The sequence below is a fragment of the Oncorhynchus mykiss genome, chromosome 21, assembly GCF_013265735.2.
Source record: "Oncorhynchus mykiss isolate Arlee chromosome 21, USDA_OmykA_1.1, whole genome shotgun sequence".
In the NCBI taxonomy this organism is placed as follows: Eukaryota; Metazoa; Chordata; class Actinopteri; order Salmoniformes; family Salmonidae; genus Oncorhynchus; species Oncorhynchus mykiss.
The window spans coordinates 1,860,404-1,887,500 of record NC_048585.1 but is presented as its reverse complement, the minus strand read 5'-3'; the positions used below and the strand labels follow the sequence as shown (position 1 = coordinate 1,887,500).

The 27,097-nt window shown below is 42.0% G+C and overlaps 1 protein-coding gene across 1 annotated transcript in view; it reads left to right on the top strand.

The window, feature by feature from the left end:
- ptprbl (protein tyrosine phosphatase receptor type B, like) overlaps positions 1–23,527 on the top strand; it is a 121,331-nt gene extending 97,804 nt beyond the window's left edge. The window contains exons 27-32 of the mRNA XM_036956587.1: positions 259–393; positions 2,943–3,065; positions 3,984–4,147; positions 8,587–8,722; positions 11,843–11,963; positions 17,942–23,527. Coding sequence (XP_036812482.1) covers positions 259–393; positions 2,943–3,065; positions 3,984–4,147; positions 8,587–8,722; positions 11,843–11,963; positions 17,942–17,964 — 702 coding nt within the window. The 3' untranslated portion in view covers positions 17,965–23,527. The remainder of the gene's footprint in view (positions 1–258; positions 394–2,942; positions 3,066–3,983; positions 4,148–8,586; positions 8,723–11,842; positions 11,964–17,941) is intronic.
- The last annotated feature ends 3,570 nt before the right edge of the window (positions 23,528–27,097 follow it).

Below are 27,097 nucleotides of genomic sequence, written 5' to 3'. Positions count from 1 at the left end.
TGTCTTTGTCTCATTAGAGTGTGAGAAGTGGCTGTAGGTTCAGACTGTCTTTGTCTCATTAGAGTGTGAGATGTGGCTGTAGGTTCATATTTCAGCATAAATCTGCATTTGCAACACTTACCCCACTGTTATAAGGTTTCAACTTACAAGACCATCCCAAAATATTTTTTTTTGTCATAGGCTCTGAATCTAAACCAGGCTTCCTGCCCCATGATTGAACGATTGATTGACTGACTGATCCCCATCTGTCTGTTTCAGGGGAACAACTTCCGCCGCGAGTACATCGCCACCCAAGGCCCTCTCCCCGGAACCAAGGATGACTTCTGGAGGATGGTGTGGGAGCACAACGTATACAACGTCGTCATGGTGACGCAGTGTGTCGAGAAGGGACGGGTGAGTCGGAGATTGGTGGGAGGGAGGGAGGGAGGGTGGGGTGACAGATGTGTTTCCATAGTTCCTAAAGAACCCTGATAATGGTCAGTAATCTAAATCATTGAGCACTTGACATTAGGCTTGACTGGATTAACTGAACAGGTCCTCATTCACATCGACGGGGCTGAAGTGGAGCTGGTCGAGAGTTTCAGTTCCTTGGTGTCCACAACACCAACAAACTATCATGGTCCAAACACACCAAGAAAGTCGTGAAGAGGGCAGGACAACGCCTCTTCCCCCTCAGGAGACTGAAAATATTTGGCATGGGTTCCCAGACCCTGAAAAGGTTATACAGCTGCACCATCGAGAGTATCCTCACCGGTTGCATCACCGCCTGGTATGGCAACTGCTCGGCATCCGACCGTAAGGACATACAGAGGGTAGTGAGTACGGCTCAGTACATCACTGGGGCCAAGATTCCTGCCATCCATGACCTCTATACCAGGCGGTGTCAGGGGAAGCCCCAAAAAATTGTCAAAGACTCCAGTCCCCCAAGTCATAGACTGTTCTCTCTGCTACCACACGGCAAGTGGTACCGGAGCTCCAAGTCTCGGTCCAAAAGGCTCCTTAACAGCTTATATCCCCACGCCATAAGACTCCTGAACAATGGATCAATTGGCCATCTGGACTATTTGCATTGACCCCCCCCCCCCCCCCTTTGTTTTTACACTGCTGCTGCTCAATGTTTATTACCTATGCATAGTTACTTTACCCCTACAATACATATACAAATTACTGCGTCTAACCGGAACCTCCGCACATTGACTCGGTACCGGTACCCCCTGTATATAGCCTCATTATTAACCGGTACCTCCGCACATTGACTCGGTACCGGTACCCCCTGTATATAGCCTCATTATTAACCGGTACCCCCGCACATTGACTCGGTACCGGTACCCGCTGTATATAGCCTCATTACTAACCGGTACCTCCGCACATTGACTCGGTACCGGTACCCGCTGTATATAGCCTCATTACTGACCGGTACCCCCGCACATTGACTCGGTACCGGTACCCGCTGTATATAGCCTCATTACTAACCGGTACCTCCGCACATTGACTCGGTACCGGTACCCGCTGTATATAGCCTCATTACTAACCGGTACCCCGGCATATTGACTCGGTACCGGTACCCCCACACATTGACTCGGTACCGGTACCCCCCCACATTGACTCGGTACCGGTACCCCCCCACATTGACTCGGTACCGGTACCCCCTGTATATAGCCTCATTATTAACCGGTACCTCCGCACATTGACTCGGTACCGGTACCCCCTGTATATAGCCTCATTATTAACCGGTACCCCCGCACATTGACTCGGTACCGGTACCCGCTGTATATAGCCTCATTACTAACCGGTACCTCCGCACATTGACTCGGTACCGGTACCCGCTGTATATAGCCTCATTACTAACCGGTACCTCCGCACATTGACTCGGTACCGGTACCCGCTGTATATAGCCTCATTACTAACCGGTACCCCGGCATATTGACTCGGTACCGGTACCCCCACACATTGACTCGGTACCGGTACCCCCCCACATTGACTCGGTACCGGTACCCCCCCACATTGACTCGGTACCGGTACCCCCACACATTGACTCGGTACCGGTACCCGCTGTATCATTATTGTTATTTTATTGTGTTTTTATTTTACTTTAGTTTGTTTAGAAAATATTTTCTTAAAACTGCATTGTTGGTTAAGGCCTTGCCAGTAACCATTTTACGGTGAGGTCTAAACCTGTTGTATTCGGCGCTTGTGACAAATCCAATTTGATTTGATTAGACATAAGTCTGATATTATTGGACTTTACTTTGTGTGGGACATTTTGGGTGGATAGAGGGATGAATGGATGGGGATAGAGGGATGAATGGATGGGGATAGAGGGATGACTGGATGGGGATAGAGGGATGAATGGATGGGGATAGAGGGATGAATGGATGGGGATAGAGGGATGAATGGATGGGGATACAGGGATGAATGGATGGGGATAGAGTGATGAATGGATGGGGATAGATGGATGAATGGATGGGGATAGATGGGTGAATGGATGGGGATAGAGGGATGAATGGATGGGGATAGAGGGATGGGGATAGAGGGATGAATGGATGGGGATAGAGGGATGAATGGATGGGGATAGAGGGATGAAGGATGGGGATAGAGGGATGAATGGATGGGGATAGAGTGATGAATGGATGGGGATAGATGGGTGAATGGATGGGGATAGAGGGATGACTGGATGGGGATAGAGTGATGAATGGATGGGGATAGATGGGTGAATGGATGGGGATAGAGGGATGACTGGATGGGGATAGAGTGATGAATGGATGGGGATAGATGGATGAATGGATGGGGATAGAGGGATGGACAAATGAACACATGAATAAATGAACAAACTATTCAATAAATAACTCAATCCCTTAATCAACCAGTCAGTCAGTCAGACAGTCAGACAACAAATCAAGAGATCTAATGGCCTAACCGTGGCCATTGTTGTCCCCGTCCAGGTGAAGTGTGACCACTACTGGCCGGCTGACCGGGAGCCTCTGTACTATGGAGACCTGGTGGTTCAAATGCTGTCTGAGTCTGTCCTGGCTGAATGGACAATCAGGGAGTTCAAGATCAGCTCTGTGAGTAACAATCACCTCAGTAACATTCACCTCAGTAACAATCACCTCAGTAACATTCACCTCAGAAACAATCACCTCAGTAACATTCACCTCAGAAACAATCACCTCAGTAACAATCACCTCAGTAACAATCACCTCAGTAACAATCACCTCAGTAACAATCACCTCAGAAACAATCACCTCAGTAACAATCACCTCAGAAACAATCACCTCAGTAACAATCACCTCAGTAACAATCACCTCAGTAACAATCACCTCAGTAACAATCACCTCAGAAACAATCACCTCAGTAACAATCACCTCAGAAACAATCACCTCAGTAACAATCACCTCAGTAACAATCACCTCAGAAACAATCACCTCAGTAACAATCACCTCAGTAACAAGCACCTCAGAAACAATCACCTCAGATAATATGGCAGCTTCTCTGTTACTGTCACTCTATTGAAAGCTGTAGCCCAACTGAAGAGCTTTCAGTTCATTAGGACGACCTGTTTTTATATAAACCATCAGTACCAAGACAGATAAAACTGTTCAATGCTCTAATCGCTTAGATCCTGATCTACAAAGTACATTCTAGACCTGGTGTGGAGGTCCGACTTTATTTTTTTTAAATGTATTTATTTATATTTTATTTAACCTTTTATTTAACTAGGTAAGTCAGTTAAGAACAAAATCTTATTTACAATGACGGCCTATCCCGGCCAAACCCGGACAACGCTGGGCCAATTGTGCGCCGCCCTATGGGACTTCCAATCCCGGCCGGATGTGATTCAGCCTGGATTTGAGCCAGGGACTGTAGTGTCGTCTCTTGCACTGAGATACAGTACCTTAGACCGCTGCGCAACTCGGGAGCCCCGAAGAGGGATATACCCTGCATTTCCTGTCCTGAACATCCCTCATCCTGTGTCTCTTCAGGAGGGTCGTCCCAGCTTCCCTCGGGTGGTGAGACACTTCCACTACACGGTGTGGCCAGACCACGGGGTCCCCGAGACCACCCAGTCCCTCATTGAGTTCGTACGGACCGTCAGAGACTACATCGACAGGGCCCCCAGCACTGGAGCCACCGTTGTTCACTGCAGGTATGTGGAAGGGCCACATCGGTGTGTGTGTGGAAGGGCCACATTGGTGTGTGTGTGGAAGGGCAACATCGGTGTGTGTGTGGAAGGGCCACATCGATGTGTGTGTGTGTGTGTGTGTGTGTGTGTGTGTGTGTGTGTGTGTGTGTGTGTGTGTGTGGGGGGGTGGGTGGGTGGGTGGGTGGGTGTGTGTGTGTGGAGGGTGTGTGTGGAGGGTGTGTGCGTGTGTGTGGAGGGTGTGTGCGTGTGTGTGGAGGGTGTGGAGCGTGTGTGTGGAGGGTGTGGAGCGTGTGTGTGTGTGTGTGTGCGTGTGCGTTTGCGTGTGCGTGCGTTTGCGTGTGTGTGTATTCAAACACAGGAAACGATGCCTGTGTAGATGTAAAGTTAGCGGAGTCAGAGGGTTCATCTCCCATCAGAAAGAGTTTCCCCCTTGGCAGACGTCAGTCAAAGAGAAGACCAGCAACGTGAGAAAATGTATTGAGGCCGGTTTAATCATTGATCAGCTCCATACATGAGACTCGTCCCCTCGCAGGGTTAGTAATCCACTACATATAAGGGATTACAACAGAAACAGTAACTGTAATTCGTTACCAGCTAAAATATTGTAATCAGATACTTTTGAAAAACTAGATGATTACTTCGAGGATTACTTTAAAAATTCAAAGATGTTTGCGAGAATAAAAAAAATCTTTGACGCTTCTCTGTTTTGTCAATGACATTCAAATCAGCGTTGAAAAAAGGTGGAAGTTTAAGTTTGTTCCACCTGAGAGAGTCTGACCACCAATCAGAGACCACTATGATGACACACCAAATGTGTTTGATGGATTGTGGGAAAAGAGCAGGAATAGGGGTTTGTAGGCTACAGTCCAAGCTGTGTCTTCCAATGGAGCGACTGCTGTCGGCATCCAAAGATGATCCAACTTGAATAAACGCTTGGAGGTCAGGATGACATCAGTGGTGTTGTCTACGGCGATACAGATATGACTTCTTATTGTTATCTACACAGCGTATTGATGTGAATCACACTGCTGCTGTCTCATTTAGCTATTTGCGCCGTACGGATTGTGGTTGTTGTGGACGACTGTTCACAAATCTAAATGTGTATTTGAACCCAATAATAGATTAATTCAATAAATTTAAGCTGCCTGTCAATCATTGTTTTTGAAACCAGTGGACAGTCAGTTAAAACGTGCTCTGGCAACAGTTGCATAGTGTGGATCCCAGCCTATAGAATAACAGTGTGGATCCCAGCCTATGGAATAACAGCTGTATAGTGTGGATCCCAGCCTATGGAATAACAGCTGTATAGTGTGGATCCCAGCCTATAGAATAACAGCTGTATAGTGAGGATCCCAGCCTATAGAATAACAGCTGTATAGTGAGGATCCCAGCCTATAGAATAACAGCTGTATAGTGAGGATCCCAGCCTATAGAATAACAGCTGTATAGTGTGGATCCCAGCCTATAGAATAACAGCTGTATAGTGTGGATCCCAGCCTATAGAATAACAGCTGTATAGTGAGGATCCCAGCCTATAGAATAACAGCTGTATAGTGTGGATCCCAGCCTATAGAATAACAGCTGTATAGTGTGGATCCCAGCCTATAGAATAACAGCTGTATAGTGTGGATCCCAGCCTATAGAATAACAGCTGTATAGTGAGGATCCCAGCCTATAGAATAACAGCTGTATAGTGTGGATCCCAGCCTATAGAATAACAGCTGTATAGTGTGGATCCCAGCCTATAGAATAACAGCTGTATAGTGAGGATCCCAGCCTATAGAATAACAGCTGTATAGTGTGGATCCCAGCCTATAGAATAACAGCTGTATAGTGTGGATCCCAGCCTATAGAATAACAGCTGTATAGTGTGGATCCCAGCCTATAGAATAACAGCTGTATAGTGAGGATCCCAGCCTATAGAATAACAGCTGTATAGTGTGGATCCCAGCCTATAGAATAACAGCTGTATAGTGAGGATCCCAGCCTATAGAATAACAGCTGTATAGTGTGGATCCCAGCCTATAGAATAACAGCTGTATAGTGTGGATCCCAGCCTATAGAATAACAGCTGTATAGTGTGGATCCCAGCCTATAGAATAACAGCTGTATAGTGTGGATCCCAGCCTATAGAATAACAGCTGTATAGTGTGGATCCCAGCCTATAGAATAACAGCTGTATAGTGTGGATCCCAGCCTATAGAATAACAGCTGTATAGTGAGGATCCCAGCCTATAGAATAACAGCTGTATAGTGTGGATCCCAGCCTATAGAATAACAGCTGTATAGTTTGGATCCCAGCCTATAGAATAACAGCTGTATAGTGAGGATCCCAGCCTATAGAATAACAGCTGTATAGTGAGGATCCCAGCCTATAGAATAACAGCTGTATAGTGTGGATTCCAGCCTATAGAATAACAGCTGTATAGTGTGGATCCCAGCCTATAGAATAACAGCTGTATAGTGTGGATCCCAGCCTATAGAATAACAGCTGTATAGTGAGGATCCCAGCCTATGGAATAACAGCTGTATAGTGTGGATCCCAGCCTGTGGTATAAACGTGGGCTTTTATCGCTAATCTAATTCAAGCTGATAAATAAAATAAGACATCCATAGACCTAATGAACACACGCTCAAACTCACACACTTTGGATTGGATAGACTTAAAGGGACGTTATGTAGTTGCTACATCCATTTTTTGTATTTATAAATGTATATTTGTATATATCCATTGATTCTTGAAGAATATAACTTATAAATGCCTCATGAGTTTAGTTCAACTGTCACACTGAACCCAAAATATATGTTTGTTTTACACCATGTTTGTAAACATTGTAAATGTAAACAGGCCTCATAACATGGTTAAAACAATCATTGTGACATCATGGAGGGTCAGTCCTCGCATCCATAGCTCTGTCTATTAACCCGAGAGTGGTTACATTTCTCCAGGCCCATCCCTCAGCTTTTTACCAAAGCAGAGGCGGAGCATCCATTTTGTTGTTGTTTCATCGGGTGGATTTGCCCTTTAAAACAGCTGCATGTTGTCAATGTATCAAAGTGTCACCAACAAAAAGGTCAACAATAGGCCTGTAACAAACGCAGCACATGCCAAGCATTTTTCATGTGTAAATAGCACTTTTCATTCCATGAGCGCAGCATTTATTTTTCAAATCAATGAGCCCAATCGGTCCTCCAGGGCTGGCTAATAAGTCCTTAGTTTTGATCGATAAGCAGGATGTTTGCCTCTTCCTCAGTCCTTTCAGACCTTAATTACTTTTCACAATGAGGGAATGTTTGGCCTCGGGTTAAACAACTAGGCTGATCTATACTTCCATATTAACAAGTCCTATTCCTGAAGACCAAGGGGTATAACGTTTATTGGAATGATAGACTTTGGTTTTTAATATATGAACCTGGCTGATGGTGAACTGGACCACCCTCAGCTCTATATAGACAGAAATGAGATGAACCTGGCTAATGGGGATCTGGACCACCCTCAGCTCTATATAGACAGAAATGAGATGAACCTGGCTGATGGTGTCTGGACCACCCTCAGCTCTATATAGACAGAAATGAGATGAACCTGGCTGATGGTGAACTGGACCACCCTCAGCTCTATATAGACAGAAATGAGATGAACCTGGCTGATGGTGAACTGGACCACCCTCAGCTCTATATAGACAGAAATTAGATGAACCTGGCTGATGGTGAACTGGACCACCCTCAGCTCTATATAGACAGAAATTAGATGAACCTGGCCGATGGTGCTCTACACTCCTTCAGGTTCAGATCAACAGGAATGTAAAGTTCACAGATAAGCCACAACACACTTTACAGGAAGGAGAAGTAAGTAAGGGTCGTTTTTCCCCCAGAGGAGAGTCCATTACTCGGCGGTGACTCTTTATCGCTCTCAGCTACAGGAGTCTGCCATTCCATCACTGTTGGTGACGTCTAGAGCCTAGACCAGTGATCTACTGACCCTGACCAGCTCCCCTTTATGTCCAAGATGTTAGATGTGCCGTCAAAGTGGAGAGAGAACTCTGTTAGTACTGGTGTACTGTGTTTCAGTGAAGCGTCCAGCTGGAATGATGTTATGTGCAACGTCCTGGGTGATGGATTATGATTGATCGTCATCATTTATCATTACTGTGTGTGTGTGTGTGTGTGTGTGTGTGTGTGTGTGTGTGTGTGTGTGTGTGTGTGTGTGTGTGTGTGTGTGTGTGTGTGTGTGTGTGTGTGTGTGTGTGTGTGTGTGCGCGTGTGCGTGTCAAAGGAGAAATCCTTCAATCAGGATGGTAGCTGTTTAGGCACACCAATTAAATTAAAAACCAATATCAAATAATTTTAATATGATTTACCGCAAGTGTATAAATACATGGACGTCAATCGTAAATGTTATGTAAACTACATTAATCACTCTTCTCTCTCTCTCTCTCCCTCAGTGCTGGAGTGGGTCGTACAGGGACGTTCATGGTTCTGGACCGGGTCCTTCAACAGCTGGACAGCATAGGAACAGTGGACGTCTACGGCTGTGTGTTTGACCTCCGACTGCACCGCTCTCACATGGTGCAAACAGAGGTAACGCCGGATAAAACCCTCAGCTCATTCAACACTACTGTTTCCATCAGCTGGTACATTTCCATGAGTATAATGAACGTCAATGTTAGCCAGTGATACCCAGTGATAATATATAGCCAGTGATAATATATAGCCAGTGATACCCAGTGATAATATATAGCCAGTGATAATATATAGCCAGTGATACCCAGTGATAATATATAGCCAGTGATAATATATAGCCAGTGATAATATATACCCAGTGATAATATATAGCCAGTGATAATATATAGCCAGTGATAATATATAGCCAGTGATACCCAGTGATAATATATAGCCAGTGATAATATATAGCCAGTGATAATATATACCCAGTGATAATATATAGCCAGTGATAATATATAGCCAGTGATACCCAGTGATAATATATATATATTATATATATATAGCCAGGGATAATATATAGCCAATGATATTATATAGCCAGTGATAATATATAGCCAGAGATATTATATAGCCAGTGATAATATATAGCCAGTGATGACATATAGCCAGAGATATTATATACCCAGTGAAAATATATAGCCAGTGATAATATATAGCCAGTGATACCCAGTGATAATATATAGCCAGTGATAATATATAAGTGATAATATGTAGCCAGTGATAATATATAGCCAGTGATAATATATAGCCAGTGATAATATATAGCCAGTGATAATAAATAGCCAGTGATAATATATAGCCAGTGATAATATATAGCCAGTGATAATATATAGCCAGTGATCCCCAGTGATAATATATAGCCAGTGATAATATATAGCCAGTGATAATAAATAGCCAGTGATAATATACAGCCAGTGATAATATATAGCCAGTGATAATATATAGCCAGTGATAATATATAGCCAGTGATCCCCAATGATATAATATAGCCAGTGATATTATATAGCCAGGGATAATATATTGCCAGTGATCCCCAGTGATATTATACAGCCAGTGATATTATATAGCCAGTGATATTATATAGCCAGTGATAATATATAGCCAAAGATATTATATAGCCAGTGATAATATTAAGTGATAATATAGAGCCAGTGATATTATTTAGCCAGTGATATGATTTAGCCAGTGATAATATATAGCCAGTGACAATATATAGCCAGTGATAATATATAGCCAATGATATTATACAGCCAGTGATAATATATAGCCAGTGATAATATATAGCCAGTGATAATATATAGCCAGTGATATTATTTAGCCAGTGATATTATTTAGCCAGTGATAATATATAGCCAGTGATAATATATAGCCAGTGATATTATTTAGCCAGTGATAACATATAAATGATAATATATAAGTGATAATATGTAAATGATAATATTTAAGTGATAATATATAGTCGGTGATAATATACAAGTGATATTATATAGCCAGAGATAATATATAGCCAGTGATAATATATAGCCAGTGATATTATATAGCCAGTGATATTATATAGCCAGTGATAATATATACGTGATAATATGTAGCCAGTGATAATATGTAGCCAGTGATAATATATAGCCAGAGATAATATATAGCCAGGAATAATAAATGGGGATGTGTATCAGAAAGTCGTGTTTCAGCAGAATCAAAGGGAAGGCTTCATCCCATTGATCTGCTATGCAGTGGTAATGATAGCACAATGTTTGTGCCTGAGACACAACGTCTTGCAATAGCTCCCCAATCATAATGCCAAGGCTTTAGCTTAGTGGGATAACACAGTCTGTTGTCAAAATGGCAAAGGCACAACGCATTTAGCAGACATGTTGCATGAACAGTAGTATTGATGTGAATGCTGTCCTCCCCACAGTAGATGAACAGTAGTATTGATGTGAATGCTGTCCTCCCCACAGCAGATGAACAGTAGTATTGGTGAAATTGATGTGAATGCTGTCCTCCCCACAGTAGATGAACAGTAGTATTGATGTGAATGCTGTCCTCCCCACAGTAGATGAACAGTAGTATTGATGTGAATGCTGTCCTCCCCACAGTAGATGAACAGTAGTATTGATGTGAATGCTGTTCTCCCCACAGCAGATGAACAGTAGTATTGATGTGAATGCTGTCCTCCCCACAGTAGATGAACAGTAGTATTGATGTGAATGCTGTCCTCCCCACAGTAGATGAACAGTAGTATTGATGTGAATGCTGTCCTCCCCACAGCAGATGAACAGTAGTATTGATGTGAATGCTGTCCTCCCCACAGTAGATGAACAGTAGTATTGGTGTGAATGCTGTTCTCCCCACAGCAGATGAACAGTAGTATTGGTGATATTGATGTGAATGCTGTCCTCCCCACAGTAGATGAACAGTAGTATTGATGTGAATGCTGTTCTCCCCACAGTAGATGAACAGTAGTATTGATGTGAATGCTGTCCTCCCCACAGCAGATGAACAGTAGTATTGGTGATATTGATGTGAATGCTGTCCTCCCCACAGTAGATGAACAGTAGTATTGATGTGAATGCTGTCCTCCCCACAGTAGATGAACAGTAGTATTGATGTGAATGCTGTCCTCCCCACAGCAGATGAACAGTAGTATTGATGTGAATGCTGTCCTCCCCACAGCAGATGAACAATAGTATTGATGTGAATGCTGTCCTCCCCACAGTAGATGAACAGTAGTATTGATGTGAATGCTGTCCTCCCCACAGTAGATGAACAGTAGTATTGATGTGAATGCTGTCCTCCCCACAGTAGATGAACAGTAGTATTGATGTGAATGCTGTCCTCCCCACAGTAGATGAACAGTAGTATTGATGTGAATGCTGTCCTCCCCACAGTAGATGAACAGTAGTATTGATGTGAATGCTGTCCTCCCCACAGCAGATGAACAGTAGTATTGGTGTGAATGCTGTCCTCCCCACAGCAGATGAACAGTAGTATTGATGTGAATGCTGTCCTCCCCACAGCAGATGAACAGTAGTATTGATGTGAATGCTGTCCTCCCCACAGCAGATGAACAGTAGTATTGATGTGAATGCTGTTCTCCCCACAGCAGATTAACAGTAGTATTGGTGTGAATGCTGTTCTCCCCACAGCAGATGAACAGTAGTATTGGTGATATTGATGTGAATGCTGTCCTCCCCACAGTACCAGTACTCCTTCCTCCACCAGTGTGTTCGAGATGTCCTGAGAGCCAGGAAGCTCCGTAGTGAGCAGGAGAACCCTCTCTACCCCATCTATGAGAACTTCAACCCAGACTACTACCGTGGTAAGACTATACCAACATACCAAGACTATATATCCAGACTACTACCGTGGTAAGACTATACCAACATACCAAGACTATATATCCAGACTACTACCGTGGTAAGACTACACCACCATACCAAGACTATATATCCAGACTACTACCATGGTAGGACTGTACCACCATACCAAGACTATATATCCAGACTACTACCATGGTAAGACTATATATCCAGACTACTACCATGGTTAGACTATACCACCATACCAAGACTATATATCCAGACTATTACCATGGTAAGACTATACCAAGACTATATATCCAGACTACTACCATGGTAGGACTTTACCACCATACCAAGACTATATATCCAGACTACTACCATGGTAAGACTATACCACCATACCAATACTATATATCCAGACTACTACCATGGTAAGACTATACCACATTACCAAGACTATATATCCAGACTATTACCATGGTAAGACTATACCACCATACCAATACTATATATCCAGACTACTACCATGGTAAGACTATACCAAGACTATATATCCAGACTACTACCATGGTAAGACTATACCCCCATACCAATACTATATATCCAGACTATTACCATGGTAAGACTATACCACATTACCAAGACTATATATCCAGACTACTACCATGGTAAGACTATACCAAGACTATATATCCAGACTACTACCATGGTAGGACTTTACCCCCATACCAAGACTATATATCCAGACTACTACCATGGTTAAACTATACCAATACTATATATCCAGACTACTACCATGGTAGGACTTTACCCCCATACCAAGACTATATATCCAGACTACTACCATGGTTAAACTATACTAAGACTATATATCCAGACTACTACCATGATAAGACTATACCACCATACCAAGACTATATATCCAGACTACTACCATGGTAAGACTATACCAAGACTATATATCCAGACTATTACCATGGTAAGACTATACCACATTACCAAGACTATATATCCAGGCTACTACCATGGTAAGACTATACCACCATACCAAGACTATATATCCAGACTACTACCATGGTAAGACTACACCACCATACCAAGACTATATATCCAGACTACTACCATGGTAAGACTATACCAAGACTATATATCCAGACTACTACCATGGTAAGACTATACCAAGACTATATATCCAGACTACTACCATGGTAGGACTATACCCCCATGCCAAGACTATATATCCAGACTACTACCATGGTAAGACTGTAACACCATACCAAGACTATATATCCAGACTACAAACATGGTAAGACTATACCCCCATACCAAGACTATATATCCAGACTACTACCATGGTAAGACTATACCACCATACCAAGACTATATATCCAGACTACTACCATGGTAAGACTATACCCCCATACCAAGACTATATATCCAGACTACTACCATGGTAAGACTATACCAACATACCAAGACTATATATCCAGACTGCTACCATGGTAAGACTATACCAATATTATATATCCAGACTACTACCATGGTAAGACTATACCCCCATACCAATACTATATATCCAGTCTACTACCATGGTAGGACTTTACCCCCATACCAAGACTATATATCCAGACTACTACCATGGTAAGACTATACCCCCATACCAATACTATATATCCAGTCTACTACCATGGTAAGACTATACCCCCATACCAATACTATATATCCAGTCTACTACCATGGTAGGACTTTACCCCCATACCAAGACTATATATCCAGACTACTACCATGGTAAGACTATACCAATATTATATATCCAGACTACTACCATGGTAAGACTACACCACCATACCAAGACTATATATCCAGACTACTACCATGGTAAGACTATACCAATATTATATATCCAGACTACTACCATGGTAAGACTATACCAAGACTATATATCCAGTCTACTACCATGGTAGGACTTTACCCCCATACCAAGACTATATATCCAGACTACTACCATGGTAAGACTATACCAAGACTATATATCCAGTCTACTACCATGGTAGGACTTTACCCCCATACCAAGACTATATATCCAGACTACTACCATGGTAAGACTATACCAATATTATATATCCAGACTACTACCATGGTAAGACTACACCACCATACCAAGACTATATATCCAGACTACTACCATGGTAAGACTATACCAAGACTATATATCCAGACTATTACCATGGTAAGACTATACCAAGACTATATATCCAGTCTACTACCATGGTAGGACTTTACCCCCATACCAAGACTATATATCCAGACTACTAACATGGTAAGACTATACCCCCATACCAAGACTATATATCCAGACTACTACCATGGTTAGACTATACCACCATACCAAGACTATATATCCAGACTATTACTATGGTAAGACTGTACCACCATACCAAGACTATATATCCAGACTACTACCATGGTAAGACTATACCAAGACTATATATCCAGACTACTACCATGGTAAGACTTTACCCCCATACCAAGACTATATATCCAGACTACTACCATGGTAAGACTATACCAAGACTATATATCCAGTCTACTACCATGGTAGGACTTTACCCCCATACCAAGACTATATATCCAGACTACTACCATGGTAAGACTATACCAAGACTATATATCCAGACTACTACCATGGTAAGACTATACTAAGACTATATATCCAGACTACTACCATGGTAAGACTATACCAAGACTATATATCCAGTCTACTACCATGGTAGGACTTTACCCCCATACCAAGACTATATATCCAGTCTACTACCATGGTAGGACTTTACCAATATTATATATCCAGACTACTACCATGGTAAGACTATACCAAGACTATATATCCAGACTACTACCATGGTAAGACTATACTAAGACTATATATCCAGACTACTACCATGGTAAGACTTTACCCCCATACCAAGACTATATATCCAGACTACTACCATGGTAAGACTATACCAAGACTATATATCCAGACTACTACCATGGTAAGACTATACCAAGACTATATATCCAGACTACTACCATGGTAAGACTATACCAAGACTATATATCCAGTCTACTACCATGGTAAGACTATACCAAGACTATATATCCAGACTACTACCATGGTAAGACTATACTAAGACTATATATCCAGACTACTACCATGGTAAGACTATACCACCATACCAAGACTATATATCCAGTCTACTACCATGGTAAGACTATACCACCATACCAAGACTATATATCCAGACTACTACCATGGTAAGACTATACCAAGACTATATATCCAGACTATTACCATGGTAAGACTATACCAAGACTATATATCCAGACTACTACCATGGTAAGACTATACTAAGACTATATATCCAGACTACTACCATGGTAAGACTATACCACCATACCAAGACTATATATCCAGTCTACTACCATGGTAAGACTATACCACCATACCAAGACTATATATCCAGACTACTACCATGGTAAGACTATACCAATATTATATATCCAGACTACTACCATGGTAAGACTATACCAAGACTATATATCCAGACTACTACCATGGTAAGACTATACCAATATTATATATCCAGACTACTACCATGGTAAGACTATACCAAGACTATATATCCAGACTATTACCATGGTAAGACTATACCACCATACCAAGACTATATATCCAGTCTACTACCATGGTAAGACTGTACCAAGACTATATATCCAGTCTACTACCATGGTAAGACCATACCAAGACTATATATCCAGACTACTACCATGGTAAGACTATACCAAGACTATATATCCAGTCTACTACCATGGTAAGACCATACCAAGACTATATATCCAGACTACTACCATGGTAAGACTATACCAAGACTATATATCCAGACTACTACCATGGTAAGACTATACCAAGACTATATATCCAGACTACTACCATGGTAAGACTATACCAAGACTATATATCCAGTCTACTACCATGGTAAGACTATACCAAGACTATATATCCAGACTACTACCATGGTAAGACTATACCAAGACTATATATCCAGTCTACTACCATGGTAAGACCATACCAAGACTATATATCCAGACTACTACCATGGTAAGACTATACCAAGACTATATATCCAGTCTACTACCATGGTAAGACCATACCAAGACTATATATCCAGACTACTACCATGGTAAGACTATACCAAGACTATATATCCAGACTACTACCATGGTAAGACTATACCAAGACTATATATCCAGACTACTACCATGGTAAGACTATACCAAGACTATATATCCAGTCTACTACCATGGTAAGACTATACCAAGACTATATATCCAGACTACTACCATGGTAAGACTATACTAAGACTATATATCCAGACTACTACCATGGTAAGACTATACCACCATACCAAGACTATATATCCAGTCTACTACCATGGTAAGACTATACCACCATACCAAGACTATATATCCAGACTACTACCATGGTAAGACTATACCACATTACCAAGACTATATATCCAGACTATTACCATGGTAAGACTATACCAAGACTATATATCCAGACTACTACCATGGTAAGACTATACCACATTACCAAGACTATATATCCAGACTATTACCATGGTAAGACTATACCACATTACCAAGACTATATATCCAGACTACTACCATGGTAAGACTATACCACCATACCAAGACTATATATCCAGACTACTACCATGGTAAGACTATACCACATTACCAAGACTATATATCCAGACTATTACCATGGTAAGACTATACCACATTACCAAGACTATATATCCAGACTACTACCATGGTAAGACTACACCACCATACCAAGACTATATATCCAGACTACTACCATGGTAAGACTATACCAAGACTATATATCCAGACTACTACCATGGTAAGACTATACCACATTACCAAGACTATATATCCAGACTATTACCATGGTAAGACTATACCACATTACCAAGACTATATATCCAGACTACTACCATGGTAAGACTACACCACCATACCAAGACTATATATCCAGACTACTACCATGGTAAGACTATACCAAGACTATATATCCAGTCTACTACCATGGTAAGACTATACCAAGACTATATATCCAGACTACTACCATGGTAAGACTATACTAAGACTATATATCCAGACTACTACCATGGTAAGACTATACCACCATACCAAGACTATATATCCAGTCTACTACCATGGTAAGACTATACCACCATACCAAGACTATATATCCAGACTACTACCATGGTAAGACTATACCCCCATTCCAAGACTATATATCCAGACTACTACCATGGTAAGACTATACCAAGACTATATATCCAGACTACTACCATGGTAAGACTATACCACCATACCAAGACTATATATCCAGTCTGCTACCATGGTAAGACTGTACCAAGACTATATATCCAGACTACTACCATGGTAAGACTATACCCCCATACCAAGACTATATATCCAGTCTGCTACCATGGTAAGACTGTACCAAGACTATATATCCAGACTACTACCATGGTAAGACTATACCACCATACCAGGACTATATATCCAGACTATAGATATAGGTCTACCAATAGAATTACCATGACTGGAACGGACAGACGGCTGTAAGCCTACCAATAGAATTACCATGACTGGAACGGACAGACGGCTGTAAGCCTACCAATAGAATTACCATGACAGGAACGGACAAAGCCAACGTGGCAGCTGGTCCCCCCACCAGAGAACATAGACTTGATGGCAATATCCCATTCTAGTATGTCTAACTCTATGTCTTTAATCACAGTTCCATTTTGAGTCGCTAAAACGATAATCCCCTAAACCGTCTAAACAACTTAATCATACGGAAGGGTACATTTAGTACACGTGTGTTTTTGACATAATATTTGACTAAATGTGCCTTTGTTTGTCTTACTCTCTTCAGATTTTGTGTACACGGGACGCTAACTAACGACAGTCTGGGTTCCTCTCCACACAGCTGAGTGAGAAGGAAAACCAGGGAAGAATCTGTTCAATACCACCAGACAGCCATTCTGTCACAACTAAAGCACTATAGAGTGTGTGGGGGGGGGGGTATAGCTATTTATTTTTGATACACTGTTGGTTCAACCTCTCAGGATGTCTATTTAAAATGGAGCAGATTGACGTCTGGAAACATTGGCGTTTCGTCCACTAATAGCTGAATCTTAGGTTGCATTCAATGAGATATGATTATATTGTTTTGCACCTAATTGTAAAGCTCTTCAAAGAAACATTATTCCCTAAACTCATGTTATTTCAATATTAATAATGTCTGATGAAAAAGACAAAAGGAACTGATATAAAATGTAGATATAATGATTCTTATTCAACATAACAGAAAAAAAGATGAATGAAAGCTATCAGGCGAAGCAATGAATGGGATTCTATGAGGCGTAGCTTCCCTGCATCACACAGCATTATTATGACAAGGCCTGAATGCCTGAAAACCTTCCCTGCATCACACAGCATTATTATGACAAGGCCTGAATGCCTGAAAACCTTCCCTATATCACACAGCATTATTATGACAAGGCCTGAATGCCTGAAAACCTTCCCTACATCACACAGCATTATTATGACAAGGCCTGAATGCCTGAAAACCTTCCCTACATCACAAAGCATTATTATGACAAGGCCTGAATGCCTAAAAACCTTCCCTGCATCACACAGCATTATTATGACAAGGCCTGAATGCCTAAAAAACCTTCCCTGCATCACACAGCATTATTATGACAAGGCCTGAATGCCTGAAAACCTTCCCTGAAGAAACCTTCCCTGCATCCCAAATGGCACCCTATTCTCTATGGGCCCTAATCAAAAGTTGTGCACTATATAGGGAATAGGGTGCCATTTGGGTACAAAGACCTTTCTGTATAATATGTTCTAAATCGTAGTTGCTGGTTTGTAGTTGAAAAAAAGAATGAACCCGGAGCAGACAGACAGACAGCTAGCTGTCTTGAGAGTAGCTCATCACAATGCTGTCTAGATCCTTGTATAAAGTAGCAGACCGTCTGTACAGTTGGTTGTGTTGTGAATAGTCCTCTTATCTTTAAACATGGCGTCAGTTCATGTTGTGTGTGTGTGTGTGTGTGTGTGTGTACCATTGAGATTGTACAGTAGAGCCTGGAGGAGGGAACAGCATATAGTTTGTATGCCATCTCAGCTACCTATGTTTTCTAGGGCAAAGGGAAAACTCCACTGGAAAACAAACGCCATCTTGTTTTCGGTTGTTTCCGGAAAGAGGTGGTAACCTTTTCTCCGTGGTCTCTCGAACCAAGATGGAGGGAGTGTTCATGAGAGAGACTGTACGGGTTTTGTACATTACCTTCTTCAAAACATGATGTTGCATTTCTGATCATCCTTTTGCATGAAACTAGGCTGATGGATGTGTCTGTGAACAATACGAACAGTGATCTTTCTATGTCGTGTGTTGAACTGAGCGGGAGATCCCTTCAACTGAATCTGGGCTGGCCAGCTTCCTGATCTAAACAGGAGAAGGTCTAGAAGTTGGACTAAACTAAAAAAAAACAACTGAAGAAACTTCACACAATAAGCAATACTGGCCAAATCCTGCTGAGATCCTGGGGATAAAGTGAGAGAATTGAATAAAATGTCAACATCCTGACCCTGTGAGAGGTCTGTAGTGGCCAAGACACTGACCTTTCCAGACTGCAGGTTTTGGGACGTGGCATTTCTCTGTCTGAGCTTCTCTGAGCCCCGAGCCACGGAAACAGACCGAGCTACAGAAGAAACAGTGTTGGTTGGCATTCGTCCCATTGTTACCGAAGACAATGCAGATCTTCAGTAGCTCTCACTACGTTAGTATTTCAACATCAATCTGTATCTACATATAAATAGTACGTTCAGATTGAATCTTCTCTCTATATTACAAAAATCACACATTTATTTGAACTTTGTTGTTCAATTTAAACATACAAAAATACTAGCTTTAAAAAACATATACTAAGATGATCATTTTCAGGGTTCTGACTCCTCCCAGTAGTATCAGATGGAACACATTCTGACTCCTCCCAGTAGTATCAGATGGAACACATTCTGACTCCTCCCAGTAGTATCAGATGGAACACATTCGGACTCCTCCCAGTAGTATCAGATGGAACACATTCTGACTCCTCCCAGTAGTATCAGATGGAACACATTCTGACTCCTCCCAGTAGTATCAGATGGAACACATTCGGACTCCTCCCAGTAGTATCAGATGGAACACATTCTGACTCCTCCCAGTAGTATCAGATGGAACACATTCTGACTCCTCCCAGTAGTATCAGATGGAACACATTCGGACTCCTCCCAGTAGTATCAGATGGAACACATTCTGACTCCTCCCAGTAGTATCAGATGGAACACATTCTGACTACTCCCAGTAGTATCAGATGGAACACATTCTGACTCCTCCCAGTAGTATCAGATGGAACACATTCTGACTCCTCCCAGTAGTATCAGATGGAACACATTCTGACTCCTCCCAGTGGTATCAGATGGAACACATTCTGACTCCTCCCAGTAGTATCAGATGGAACACATTCTGACTCCTCCCAGTAGTATCAGATGGAACACATTCTGACTCCTCCCAGTAGTATCAGATGGAACACATTCTGACTCCTCCCAGTAGTATCAGATGGAACACATTCTGACTCCTCCCAGTAGTATCAGATGGAACACATTTTGACTCCTCCCAGTAGTATCAGATGGAATACATTCTGACTCCTCCCAGTAGTATCAGATGGAACACATTCTGACTCCTCCCAGTAGTATCAGATGGAACACATTCTAACTCCTCCCAGCAGCAGGAATATTGAATTTCCTGTTTAGTCCTATTCCTCTCTTCACAAAAAAATGCTGGTGCTCGTCATTGCTTTTGCACCTATTGACCCCACACAGCAAGTAAGGCAATGTATACAGTATTATGTAGAGTAGCGCACCAGTCTCTCAGGCTTGACCCTCTCACCCCTGTCCTCCCCTATAAGCCTAAAGGTCATATCATAAAGAGATTGTCTCCAGATAATAGAGTACAGAAACATCAACTCTCTCCATCTGTTCTCCTCCCTGCTGGGAGTTGAGTGGATCTAATAGTGTGGCATTAAGCTCCACTGTAGATTCCTCAAAAGTTTTTCATTACAGAAATCTATATCAATCCCCTTCCCTCCTGTCAAACTAACACGTTGTTAGATCCCCAATGACCCTCTGGAACACATCTCTCTGGGTTTCACCAGAGTATGGCTGGTGCCCATACAGCAGCTAAAACTTCATGTGACGGCGCTTAGCTACCTGATGAATATTCTCCCAGCGTTTCTGTTTCCCTGTAACATCTCTACTACCTCGCTCACCAACCAACAGTTGACCTGCAGGGGAAACCTTCTAACCCAGGCCTTTAGAAAGAGACTAGGAGAGGAGGGGCAGAGGTGTTGGAGGCAAATCAGAGGAATTAACGGTCTTTAACAGAGAAGTCATGGTGTAAGCCTGCCGTATGTATCATTTACAGTATGTACCATTTACAGTATGTATCATTTACAGTATGTACCATTTACAGTATGTATCATTTACAGTATGTACCATTTACAGTATGTATCATTTACAGTATGTACCATTTACAGTAGGTATCATTTACAGTATGTATCATTTGCAGTTGGTATCATGTACAGTATGTACCATTTACAGTATGTGTCTTTTACAGTTGGTATAATTCCACACTGGAATATGAACATAACTTAAAACTAACTGAAAGAATGTTCCCTAGTCCAGAATGTTCCCTAGCCTAGAATGTTCCCTAGCCTGGAATCTTCCCTAGCCTGGAATGTTCCCTAGCCTGGAATGTTCCCTAGCCTAGAATGTTCCCTAGCCTAGAATGTTCCCTAGCCCAGAATGTTCCCTAGCCTAGAATGTTCCCTAGCCTAGAATGTTCCCTAGCCCAGAATGTTCCCTAGCCTAGAATGTTCCCTAGCCTGGAATCTTCCCTAGCCTGGAATGTTCCCTAGCCTGGAATGTTCCCTAGCCTAGAATGTTCCCTAGCCTAGAATGTTCCCTAGCCTAGAATGTTCCCTAGCCTAGAATGTTCCCTAGCCTAGAATGTTCCCTAGCCTATTGTATTCCCTAGCCTAGAATGTTCCCTTTCATTTAAAAGTAGAGAATGATGTTGCTTATTTTATTTTCATTTGTTTGTTTCTTCATAATCACACTGCTGGAAATGGAGGAGAAAGGTGTTGATGCATGTTCCTAATTGGTTTCCAACTCTGTTTCCGGTCTCTTGTTAATACGATGAGGTAATCTGCCAACTCATTACGTTCAGCACATAGTTAACAATGAACCGTTCATCCCTCTGGAGAACTAAGGTTGTATTAATTAATCACCGATGTAGGCAGGCGTCCCAAAAGGTAAGGCACCCTATTCCCTATATAGTGCACTACTATTGACCAGAGCCCATAGGGCTGTGGTTAAAAGTAGTGTAATATGTAGGGAATAGGGTGCCATTTGGAGCACACAACCATAGAGTGATCATAGGAGTAGTATCTCTCTAGAGCAGTGTCTTACTCTGTGAGCATACTGGCAAAATAAGAAAGCCTTGTCCAAGCCAGAGCGAACCAAAGGGCAGGAGCCTGTCTCCTGTTTCTGAAGAGTGAGGCAACTTAATGTACTAGTACACCCCCTTGTCCAAGCCAGAGCGAACCAAAGGACAGGAGCCTGTCTCCTGTTTCTGAAGAGTGAGGCAACTTAATGTACTAGTACACCCCCTTGTCCAAGCCAGAGCGAACCAAAGGACAGGAGCCTGTCTCCTGTTTCTGAAGAGTGAGGCAACTTAATGTACTAGTACACCCCCTGGACAGGACACTAGTCTGTCTGACTATACTGGTATAGATTACTGTACTAGTACTCCCCCTGGACAGGACACTACTGGTATATATTAATGTACTAGTACTACCCCTGGACAGGACACTAGTCTGTCTGACTATACTGGTATATATTACTGTACTAGTACACCCCCTGGACAGGACACTACTGGTATATATTAATGTACTAGTACTACCCCTGGACAGGACACTAGTCTGTCTGACTATACTGGTATATATTACTGTACTAGTACACCCCCTGGACAGGACACTAGTCTGTCTGACTATACTGGTATAGATTGTATATTTGATATTGCGTTAACATATTGTGAATACCAGAGGTGTCACAACCCAACAACTGTCACGTGACCTATACCTACAGGGAAGGGGCTGTGCTTCTCTGTCGTATTGTGTTTGCACTGGATCAATGTGAACGAATGTAAACAATGTCATGTTGTAAATGTGCCTGGTTTTGTACCCCATGTTTATCCATGTGTATTGGTTGATATGATAAGCTATGTGTTATGTATGTAAGTTAAAAAAAAAGCTAAACATTGTTTTGAATATATGATCACATTAATAATACAGAGAATATGCAACCATGTTAAATATGCTAATCATGTATAATAAAATAAGAATATAGATACATCTAGTTGACATTTTGAATGAGATATTCCACATAATGCACTATAAACATTTTGTTTGCAAAAATATATAAATTCCCAACTGTAGTTTTGCCTGCTTGGAAATGATGTGCATGACGTTATTTTACTTAACACCGTTTAGAGAGGACAGAGTCGGCATGCTGGGATTAAATATCCTGGTAGGATTAAATATCCTGGTAGGATTAAATATCCTGGTAGGACTGAATATCCTGGTAGGACTGAATATCCTGGTAGGATTAAATATCCTGGTAGGACTGAATATCCTGGTAGGACTGAATATCCTGGTAGGATTAAATATCCTGGTAGGATTAAATATCCTGGTAGGATTAAATATCCTGGTAGGACTGAATATCCTGGTAGGACTGAATATCCTGGTAGGACTGAATATCCTGGTAGGATTAAATATCCTGGTAGGACTGAATATCCTGGTAGGATTAAATATCCTGGTAGGACTGAATATCCTGGTAGGACTGAATATCCTGGTAGGACTGAATATCCTGGTAGGATTAAATATCCTGGTAGGATTAAATATCCTGGTAGGACTGAATATCCTGGTAGGACTGAATATCCTGGTAGGATTAAATATCCTGGTAGGACTGAAAATCCTGGTAGGATTAAATATCCTGGTAGGATTAAATATCCTGTTAATCCTGGTAGGATTAAATATCCTGGTAGGACTGAATATCCTGGTAGGACTGAATATCCTGGTAGGATTAAATATCCTGGTAGGATTAAATATCCTGGTAGGACTGAATATCCTGGTAGGATTAAATATCCTGGTAGGACTGAATATCCTGGTAGGACTGAATATCCTGGTAGGATTAAATATCCTGGTAGGATTAAATATCCTGGTAGGACTGAATATCCTGGTAGGACTGAATATCCTGGTAGGACTGAATATCCTGGTAGGATTAAATATCCTGGTAGGACTGAATATCCTGGTAGGATTAAATATCCTGGTAGGACTGAATATCCTGGTAGGACTGAATATCCTGGTAGGACTGAATATCCTGGTAGGATTAAATATCCTGGTAGGATTAAATATCCTGGTAGGACTGAATATCCTGGTAGGACTGAATATCCTGGTAGGATTAAATATCCTGGTAGGACTGAATATCCTGGTAGGATTAAATATCCTGGTAGGATTAAATATCCTGGTAGGACTGAATATCCTGGTAGGATTAAATATCCAGGTAGGATTAAATATCCTGGTAGGACTGAATATCCTGGTAGTTCTGAATATCCTGGTAGGACTGAATATCCTGGTAGGATTAAATATCCTGGTAGGATTAAATATCCTGTTAATCCTGGTAGGATTAAATATCCTGGTAGGATTAAATATCCTGGTAGGACTGAATATCCTGGTAGGATTAAATATCCTGGTAGGACTGAATATCCTGGTAGGACTGAATATCCTGGTAGGATTAAATATCCTGGTAGGACTGAATATCCTGGTAGGACTGAATATCCTGGTAGGACTGAATATCCTGGTAGGATTAAATATCCTGGTAGGACTGAATATCCTGGTAGGACTGAATATCCTGGTAGGATTAAATATCATGGTAGGACTGAATATCCTAGTAGGACTGTGTGCTGGTAGGACTGAATATATCCTGGTAGGAATGAATATCCTGGTAGGACTGTGTGCCTGGTAGGACTGAATATATGCTGGTAGGACTGAATATATCCTGGTAGGACTTAATATATGCTGGTAGGACTGAATATATCCTGGTAGGACTGAATATATCCTGATAGGACTGAATATGTCCTGGTAGCACTGAATATATCCTGGTAGGACTGTGTGCCTGGGTAACCTGCACTGATCTTACAGAAGGCATTACCCTGAATCTGTCAGTGAGAACCTTAGAGCTGCTCTGTGTGTGGAGGGGCCCTCTCTAGGACAGCTCTGTGTGTAGAGGGGCCCTCTCTAAGACAGCTCTGTGTGTAGAGGGGCCCTCTCTAAGACAGCTCTGTGTGTAGAGGGGCCCTCTCTAGGACAGCTCTGTGTGTGGAGGGGCCCTCTCTAGGACAGCTCTGTGTGTAGAGGGGCCCTATCTATAAGACAGCTCTGTGTGTAGAGGGGCCCTCTCTAAGACAGCTCTGTGTGTAGAGGGGCCCTCTCTAGGACAGCTCTGTGTGTAGAGGGGACCTCTCTAAGACAGCTCTGTGTGTACAGGGGCCCTCTCTAAGACAGCTCTGTGTGTAAAGGGGCCCCAAAAATGTCTAAAAACATAATTTCTCTTTGACATTATGGGGTCTTGTGTTTAGGTCTGTGAAACAAAATATAAATGTAATCCATTTTAAATTCAGGCGGTAACACAATAAAATGTGGAAAAAGTCAAGGGGTGTGAATACTTTCTGAAGCCTCTGTCAGCTCAATCAGAAATGTCCTTTCTATAACGCTTGACTTTTACAGTTTGAATAGAGCCCTTGATCCCAGAAAAGTACTGTGTGATTGAAGTGCACCATCACGTGTGTATGTGTGACGTCGTTCACACACACTCCAATACACTGGCTTCAACCTGGTGTGGATTTGTGACTGAGTGTGGGGAGGGATGGCTGTTTCTTGCATACCCCAACTCCCCCTGAGACACCCACAGAGAGTTCAGGTCAGAGCCATGGTCCACCATTTTCCAGTGTCCCTGGACCGGTTGGGTGGGGGTTAAGTGCCCCTCTGCACAACGATAGACTTTTCATCTTGTTGGCTCTGGATTTCGAACCGGCGACTGTTACTGCCCCAATGCTCTAACCTCTAACCTCTAACCTCGAGGCCACCTGACACCGCTGATACAAGCTGACCCTACACAGACAATGTAATGACGATGCATTCTACAATTTCATCATTTTATTTTTTAAAGATCTGTCTTGGTCCTCTTCCCACTCTACATCTGCGTCCCAAATAGCACAGCAGTACCTATATACAGCAATGAAATACTTTTGACCAGAGCCCTATGGGTCCCGGTGCTTTCACTTCCACACCTGTCAAGGGGCTCTCTCTCTCTTTCTATTCTCTCTCTCTCTTCCTATTCTCTCTCTCTCTTTCTATTCTCTCTCTTTCTTTCTATTCTCTCTTCCTATTCTCTCTCTTCCTATTCTCTCTCTTCCTATTCTCTCTCTCTCTTTCTATTCTCTCTCTCTCTTTCTATTCTCTCTCTTCCTATTCTCTCTTCCTATTCTCTCTCTTCCTATTCTCTCTCTCTCTTCCTATTCTCTCTTCCTATTCTCTCTCTTCCTATTCTCTCTCTTCCTATTCTCTCTCTCTCTTCCTATTCTCTCTCTTCCTATTCTCTCTCTCTCTTCCTATTCTCTCTCTCTCTTCCTATTCTCTCTCTTCCTATTCTCTCTCTTCCTATTCTCTCTCTCTCTTCCTATTCTCTCTTCCTATTCTCTCTCTTCCTATTCTCTCTCTCCTCTCTCTCTTGCTCTTCTTTTCTCTATTTCTCTCTCTCTCTTTTCCTATTCTCTCTCCTCTCTCTCTCGCTTCTCTCTTGATCTTCTTTTCTCTATTTCTCTCTCTCTCTCTTTTCCTATTCTCTCTCTCTTCCTCTT